At 33.1% G+C, this 8,829-nt stretch overlaps 1 protein-coding gene across 1 annotated transcript; it reads left to right on the top strand.

Annotated features, from left to right (window-relative positions):
• Positions 1–283: 283 nt before the first annotated feature.
• On the top strand, positions 284–8,484 carry LOC141480296 (uncharacterized). Its single transcript, XM_074170211.1, has 6 exons — positions 284–4,155; positions 4,242–4,334; positions 4,394–4,650; positions 6,196–6,382; positions 6,874–6,986; positions 7,966–8,484. Exons 4-6 carry the CDS (start codon positions 6,209–6,211, stop codon positions 8,435–8,437), a joined length of 759 nt encoding a protein of 252 aa, XP_074026312.1. The 5' UTR covers positions 284–4,155; positions 4,242–4,334; positions 4,394–4,650; positions 6,196–6,208; the 3' UTR covers positions 8,438–8,484.
• The last annotated feature ends 345 nt before the right edge of the window (positions 8,485–8,829 follow it).

Raw genomic sequence — 8,829 nt, 5'->3', positions numbered from 1 at the left:
TGCAAAACTAAGTGTAAAGCAGACAAGTGTAAATGTAAAAAGAATGGAAAGCTGTGTAATTCCAAGTGTCATGAGAGTTTGTCATGTCAAAACAAATAGTACAAATGTCATACAAAATTTGCCTCTTGTTATTAATTTAGGCAAAAAACCTCTTGTTTTCAATTTAGGTAAAAAAATATCGTAAAAAAGCCTATTGTTTTTAATTCAGGTTTTAAAAAATAAATAAAAATACACTACTTGAAAAACTATTTGATTTTATTGTTTTTATTTCTTATTTTCATTTCATTTTCTTACTTTTACGCACCTTGGTTATTGTATACAACTGCCGGTAAAAGTACATAATTGAGAATAATTTCGTACATTTACCAGTGACTTTGGTGATTGTATACAATCCTCACAATTATGTACTTTTACCGTAACATATATACAGTAAAATGGATTACCAGGGATTAAAAATCAATTTATATATTCAATTCATTGTTTTTCACTCATTTTTACTTTAGGTATAATTTGTAATGTTATTCAATGGCAAAAGCTTGGCAAAGTAGAGTAATGTTGATTTTGATTTTTGACTGAGAGACCCGGTTCATCCATTTTATTGTACATTTTTTAGTCACTAAGATAATCCACAAATTATGTCGGCATCATCGCCAACTCCGTCATTATTAATGCTACGAATTTGGTTGAAAGGGCAAACTAGTAGCATTTTTATGGCCTTCTTGATGTCAAAAACAAACAAAAAATGAATTATCGCGTTTTCAAAATATTTCATAAAATGATATTTTTTTAAATGAAACACCCTATATTTCATCATGCATTTCGATTCGTAATGACATTCTCAACAACAAAGTTCATATCACCTTTTTTCCTAAAGTTGAAAATGAGCGACTCATGTGGTGATATTCATGTCTTTCACTAGTATCAAAAATGACTTTGTTTTTGGAGAATAAAGGGCTATAAAATATAGATTGGATATTTAGAAACACCGCCTTCTTGTTGAACATATATTTGGGCCTTTCTCTTGATACTGCGTGTTACTTTCAACACAATTCGGTCATCAATTCTACTAATTGTGGTTTCAGTATAATTTTTTAGTTCATCTACATTATTTTGTAAAACTCACTTTTCAAAATCCCCAAAAATAAAAATCCAGATGTCATATCTGGTTAACGAGGAGGCCACTTAACAAGTCCATCTGTAGCAATCCATCTGTTTCCAAAACAATCCCGCAACATTCTTTTTACGCCACTGGTATTATCTGCTGGTGCTCCATTCTGCTGAAAATAGATCATTTGACGCGCCTCCAGATCAAGATCATCGAGAAACTTCCAACATTCCTGTTGATAAATTAATGTAACGGAGTCCGTTCAAAGAACCATGGTAGAAAAATGGACCGATAATTCTGCCTCTGAATAGACCACGCCAAATATTAATACTAAATCGTCTTGGCGGATTGTAAGGCTGGACTAGATATGGATTATGTCTACTCCAAAAAAAAAACAATTCTTCTTAATATATCCCTACATTTGAAAAATTAGCCTCATCGCTCAATAAAATATTTCTAATAGAAGTTTGGATCTTGTCTGTATTTATTCATAAACCACCGACAAAACCCCAGTCATCCCTCAGGGTCACCAGGTTCTAGAGTTTGCACTGGTCTCAACTTATAGGGTGAAATTTTATGTTTCTTCAGAATTCGTTGAATTACAGACAGTGGAACAGTTATTTCTATAGATTAATATCTATGGAATTATTTGGATTTACCTCAAAGTAGACTGAAACGTCAATTTCTGTATCTTCAGATATTACAAAAGTTTTTTTAATAATAATAATAATTCAGATGTTAATTCATTGTTTTCCCTCATTTTCACTTCAAGTATAATTTTTAATGTTATTCAATGGCAGAAAAATCCACAACTCAATAAATTATAGGCCCTGAAGAAGCTTTCCATTAGAGACGAGAGGTTCTATGACATGATCCAGGTTGAGGTGAGAAACACTTTATCTCTTGCCTCTCATGTATACCTACGACTTTGTAGGTACATGTGGCAGATACCCATCGGAAAAACAACAAATAACCCAGCTAATGCTGCGTAAAAAGTTGAAGTAACTTACGTCGAATCTTCCAAATCGAAGACGTTGCACAGGTGGCTGATGGATTTACTTCAGCATTTTGCGCGGCATTAGCTAGGTTAGTTGTTGTTTTTTCATCGGTTATCTACCACACGTACCTACAAAGTCGTAGATCTACATGATAGGCAAATAGTGAGCTACAATTAACGACTGAAGGTAGTATATGGAAGGTAGGGACTAACGGGAATTTCAGTCAGACACGTTTAAAAAACAAACTTACTCCAATTCACAAATCGACAAAAATGTGGAACGCTTCACGATTTTGCGTGTCGGTCCTGCGCAAGGATGACAGGCAAAATCGTGAAGCGTTTTACATTTTTGGCGATTTGTCAAATATAGTAAGTTTGTTTTTTGAACGTGTATGAATATGAGTTTTTGTTATATTTAAAAAAATTGTAGCTGGTATTTCGGTTCACGGACTGGGAATTTGAAATTCAAACATTGCCTGCTCAACTTTTTTCGACATACGATCGTCTGAAGGTATGAAAGATATTTTTAGTATTTGTTCCATGTTGAGGATCACACAAATGAGAAGACTCTGTAACGTTGGAAAGTTGTCATCTTCAAGAAATACCTCCTTGGACACAGTTCAAAAATTTGGCCGGTCTGTTAACATACTTTTCAATTTTAACTTTATTTTTTTAGCATTTTTGAGAAGTTTACATATAATTTGTTGGATTTATTCAGACGCCAATTTCACCTTTCAATAATTTCTATTGGATTCGCTTGTGCATTTTTTCTCTTCCTTTCATTGCATGTTCATAATCTTGAGTCAGATCTGTATTGATATGACATTTATTTATAATAATTTAATAGATAATGATGAAGCTTTTTTTTTCAGAAAAATAATCTGGTTACGAAAGAAAGTTAGGTCATATCTTGTGGCATACATTTTACTTATGTATACACACAGCGAACGGCAGCTCTTCGTCTGGCGGCATTGGGCATGAGTTCAAGTCTAAACTAAATATCGTTTGATAACAAAAAAAATGTTAGGCGCCACTAGAATTTGATTTTATGAAACCCAGAAAACAAAATATTGAGAATGACGGTTGAAACTACTGATACGGTTCAATTTACAACAGGAAGCTGTTGACTTCTTGAAATCAGACTCGAAAAAAACAACTCCAGAAATGGAGTTCAATTATAGTGAGTGAAGATCATCAAGCCCCAACGGAAAAACCCTGTGAAATAGGTTTAATTACAACCAATTCCAACATACCAGAAAAAAGGCAAAATGGCGAAGGGAAGCTTGCAAGATTTAAATACTGAAATTGCATACCTATCGGGTTCAGAGGGTGAACTTGCTCTCAACAGAAACAGACTAAACACCAAAATCACAATCTGTGTGAGCATATCCTCATCGCAAAAAAAAAAAATTACAAAGAAAACCAGTGCTTATGACTCGCCACTCTGAAGTCACGCCGGCCATCCAAAAAGGACCTTCTTTTTCATTTAAAAAAACTTCTTAAAAATCAACCAATAGCGCATTCTAACTGGCATACATTCTGAGTATGTTTTTCACGTCGAAATGGTGACCTCAGACAAAGTTTAATTATTTTTGGACAGGTTAAGATTTGAACTGGAAATAATAAAATTTATATATACACATATGTATGGATGTTTTTAAATTACGAAAACTGCAATGCCAAGAAAATCTACCTAATGTCAAAAGGACTACTAGAAGAAAAGAGTAGTTGTTTCGACCCGCCAGATGACATGCCTAGGAATTCACGTTTCGTAGTGTTGAATAAACAACGAACACACCGAGTGTGGAAGGATGATGAGAACACACACATTAACCGATCTGCTCTCGGAACATGAAAGAAAATATCCTTCAGCTGATTGAAAGTTAAAGGTCGACATTCGATTGTTTATTTTCTGATGACTGATGAAAATACTTAAGTTCACCACCAGCGCAAATAGACCATTCAAGCTTGAAAATACATAAATACAACGGTGAAAATATATACAGATATAGCAACGCATGATAACTAGAGTGATTATACTCTTCAGTAACAGGTGAGTAAATGTAACAATATATAGTACAATTTTTATAATAGAAATACTTATACACATAACGTAAAATTGTCTCTTTCGATTTACAGGAATCCTACTAGTAGTGTAATATGCAGAAGACAGCATTTATGAAAGTTTTGTGTGCTCTACATAATAGAGTACAGTTATATGACATCTTAAAGGTAGGTAAGAAGCATAATAAATATTCTACAACACCTCTTATTTCTTTCTTCCTTTTCAGAGATTGATGGAGCATTATTATGGTCCACATATGAAAAACATGAACAGCCGGTTATCTAGATGATGTGAATCTATCATTTGAATAAAAAATATTAGTATAACTCGATTTAGTCAGTCGGTAGCCAAGCGGTTCGGCGTGGGTGCTTTGTTCACTCACTCGAATTGACTGCCGTGTTGGTCGATGGTTCAAGCCCTAGTCTGAACGATCGATCTTCACTTGCTACCGTCCAACCCGTGTTAGGAATCACACGTTAAAAGGTAAGACCTCGTTAATCCTTAGCTCGCACAAGTTCGACTTCTGAGGGTTGTCTTTCGTAGGGGTACGACAGCTGGTTAACAGAAAAACAGATTTTAAACAGATTTTTTTTTTCAGTACATGATTAGGTACTGTAAGTTGAATATGGTTCAAGTTGACCAAGTGAAACATAAGCTACACCTTGAAAGAAATAGCATTTGATAAGGATGGAATAATGCATGGCAAAAGAAAATGCTATAATCTTATTGAGAACATTTTATAAATCGAATCTAATATCTGAGCTGGGTTTTCTACCTGTACAATTAGGTCTAGTTCGAAAGCTGACATTCAAAACAAATGGGTTTTCATGAATTTGCAGTACACAAAATGAGATTTTCAATAAAAAATGAAGATGATATATATATATATTATATATATATATATATATTTATGTCTTATAACTGAAATGAATAACCTTACTCACTTGCCTACATACTCTTCAACAGATAGTCTCTAATCTGTGATAGCCATGTCTACTAAAAGAGTTTTCAAAAACTCGACAACTCGTTTTTTTTAACATTCTCGTCAAACTGTTATGAGAGAAAGAAAACAATTGTTGGTCCTTCTCATAAAATATTGAATAGTTATTAGTATACAAAAAAAATACCCCTTTCAATTTGAATGAATTTAAAATCCCGACTTACCAGCGCTAGTAACTGAGGGGATGAATGAAATATGTTTAGAAAGTAAGATACCTACGTACTCCCCCAGTACCCAGATTTTTAATGATTAGAATAATAAAACGAATTTCACTTATGAGCATGGTTGGACTTAGTTTCATGTTGTTTTCAATGACAAACCCACGAATGTGAAAAAAAATATCTATTTAGGTCATTTCTGTGACTAAAAAATTGTCAATGTGATATATTTTCAAATGTTACAATACCAAATCACCTTTTTTCCAAAATAAGCATTGTGATCTGTAATCTAATGATAAATTAAAATTCTGGAATTCAAGGCCACTGAAGATTGTAAAATGAGGAAGATCAATACAGACGTGAATTCCTTTCGTGCGTCGTCTACTCTTTACATGAAACTCAACACGTTCGCTTTGCGTTTGATCGCCCTACGAGTTGAAGCATTTTCTACTTTTGAAGTATGTACATTTCGTGAATATCTTATTGATAATGAGATGGAATGAAGATAGAAAAAAAATGCTTTTAACGTCCAAGAAGTGACCAACAGGAGAACTCATAAAACTATTTTATTAGTTTTGTGTTTAACACCATCAGTACGTAATTCTGATATTGAGAAACATCTTTAAATCTACTATTTGAAACCCATCGCATCAACACTGCCTCTCGAGTACTGAAATATGAAACATGGTGTGGTAACACTGATTTGCCTGATATTACCTACTACCGTCCAGTCTGAATGGTTTAAAAGGCTGCTATTCGTTTGATGAAGTCATTCTTGGTTTACTACTTGAACTGTATTCAACTTGAAAATATTGATTTTTTCGAAAGTGAAAGTGATATTTTAATATTCAATTCAATTCTTTTCGAAAGGCAAAAGTGAGTTATGGATTCAGCTAAGAAGAATATACGAAGCATTTTGACTTCTGCCGGATTGTCGATGACGATGAGAGAACTTGAAAAGGATTATGTCGAATTCATCAATGAATCGATTCCATATCGAAAACATGGGTTCAGTCATCTTGAACAGTTTTTACGTTCAATGCCAGATACAGTAGAGGTAAGTGAATTTTACACAAAGTGATTTTACGATTGTTATTGTGCTTTGTTTAATCAAGTCTAGTATATTCGATGATTTTGTCTTAAGTAATCACTCCTGCTACAGAAACTATTACAATTTCAATTCAAATTGAATCATTTCTGGAAAACTGCATAGCTTCTGCCGTCTTTCAAAATCACAAACATTAATTTTGAAATTAAAATGAGCGCCTTTAGACATTTGAATGTAGTGAGACTGTGTTATTGTCACGTTATAATTTCAATATTGCACATTCATCAAACAATGTCCATATATCACTGAAATTTCAGAGATCCCCTTTTTTGTCACCCGAACTAATATCGAGTATTCATTGAATTGGTCTCTATTGTTCTGATGTTATGTGAATATACATATAAAAAAGGAAACTAAATGAAAGTAACTAAAAGTTATCATTCTTAGATTATAAGTATATTGTTGTTCAGACACTTTTTCATCTAATGTTTCATTTGTAGGTGGAGGGAGCCGGACCATACGCAATTGTCCATGTGACTAAATCGCAAAAATCGTCACATGTGTATGATTTGGTTTCCAAACAGAGAAAGAATGCTCCTCGTAAGGGTGAGAGGTGAGTGTTTCATATATTTTACTGGCTAGATTTCGTAGTCTGACTATGTCGTGTATTATTCCAGTTGAACTACGGATGAAGGTTTTCAAGAAAGTTCATAGAAATATTTCAATTTGAAGATTCTTTCTTCCACACTCTTGTTAATTGAAACTGATTTTGAAGCATGAATAATGAGAAATAAAACTTTGTACATTTGAAAAACCATTGAAAGTTTTATTTCTCATTATTCATTGTGATCTGGTAGCACGTAGTAACGGCTACATCTATTTTGGAGCAATTATACTTCTACTTTTTTCAACTCTCTCAATCGAATAAATGAAAGGATTCGTCTCATGAATGTTTCATATTAGTCATATTTTGAATGAGACAATCTGGAACTTTCTTAGTCTTCGAAACTAAATCTACTCAAAGCATTTCCCGATATTTTTCCGTTGATAGCTTTGATTAGAAATGTGTTAGTTGGATCGTCAAAGTCTTGGACATTTCAAAAGGTGAAATGAATATTTCCAGAGTACTTTCATTATCACCTTTGAAAGTTGTGTTATCTCTTTCGAATACTAATTTATTTAGATGAATGAAACGGTTTATGTTATTACTATTTCTATTTTCTAGAGAATTTGTAACTATCTTCTTTCTCTTCCTCTGCTATATTTATGTTTCGGATTATTATTCTCACTCATACCTGCAACGAAATTAATTTCCAGTCAATTCTGTATTCATTCCTGAACTAAAATTATATTCGCTAATTGTTTCAATAGTCAACTTTGTAACAGAATACAAATAGAAGACGAGAAAAAATGAATGGTTCACCTATTCCTGGTTATTATTCACTTTCCTGGCTCGGTGTCGTTTTTATAGGTTTCTGGCTCGTTCTTCAAATTTTTGGCTTTTTTTACTCAAAAAGAGATACATTTTTGGTATAATTCTAGACCATGACAACTCAATTTGAGGTAAATTAATTATTATCCTTTTTTTACAGAAGAAACAATAAAAAATTTAGTAAATCTACCTGTGAGACAGTCTTGCCCGTTAATGAAGATAAGTGTATGGTTGGAGATGAATTGGCAGATGTCGGTGAACTTCAGAAAGAGGTTCATCGTCTGAATATTCGAGTTTCTGATCTCGAAACTAAAATAGGTAGGCTCGAGTGGGAAAATCAGAATTTGAATGCAGATCTAAAGATACAAAAAGCATGCAATGAGACCCTCCAGAAATTCAATGCATGTAGCGAAAAACAAAATACAGATTTCAAAACACAAATACAAGAATTGAAAATAGAAATTGAAGTATCTGATGTCTCCCAGTCCAGGATGATACTTCAAGAAAATCACTACTTAAAAGACATTTTAGAAGAAATGAGGGAGTCAAACAAAATTCTTAAACAAAATGCTGATCTTTTGACGGAGCGTATGCATCGGTTGGAACACAAGAAGAACAAACGACAAACCTGAACTTGGACCCGATTATATTTGTTCGAATAAAATAATATCTCAATTGATTACTTCTATTAATTACCTTTGATATTTGAAAATTTTAAGGTTTTTGACGCAGTTCATTATATAGTGCATAAAGAGTCACTTTTTGAATATTATTGAATCTTGTCTTGTTGGTTTCAAAAGAGAATCTGAAACAAGATTGAGTGCAAGCTATTCTTGCTTCTAACTTCTTGTTAGTTCTGAAAAAACTGATTACTATCAGATTACCACCGAAAAATTTTATATACCTATAAAACATTTATTAGTTTTATCGTAAGGTCAACGAAACCATAAGCTGAATAATGACATAAACTAAGAAAGAATTGCAAATGAAAGCAGATACTAAATATCTAATGATGAGTTGGAAA

Source organism: Leptinotarsa decemlineata, unplaced genomic scaffold (genome assembly GCF_025532065.1).
Source record: "Leptinotarsa decemlineata unplaced genomic scaffold, Ldec_3_MD MMD2_P_RNA_scaffold_7, whole genome shotgun sequence".
Classification (NCBI taxonomy): Eukaryota; Metazoa; Arthropoda; class Insecta; order Coleoptera; family Chrysomelidae; genus Leptinotarsa; species Leptinotarsa decemlineata.
The sequence above is the reverse complement of the archived record's forward strand: the minus strand, read 5'-3'. Positions and strand labels throughout refer to the sequence as shown.

Bases quoted from the DNA above. Each gene is read 5' to 3' on its own strand.
- LOC141480296 (XM_074170211.1), top strand. From the start codon at position 6,209: ATGGATTCAGCTAAGAAGAATATACGAAGCATTTTGACTTCTGCCGGA. The intron at 6,383-6,873 runs GTAAGTGAATTT...TTTCATTTGTAG, and splicing joins CAATGCCAGATACAGTAGAG to GTGGAGGGAGCCGGACCATA. The intron at 6,987-7,965 runs GTGAGTGTTTCA...CTTTTTTTACAG, and splicing joins GCTCCTCGTAAGGGTGAGAG to AAGAAACAATAAAAAATTTA.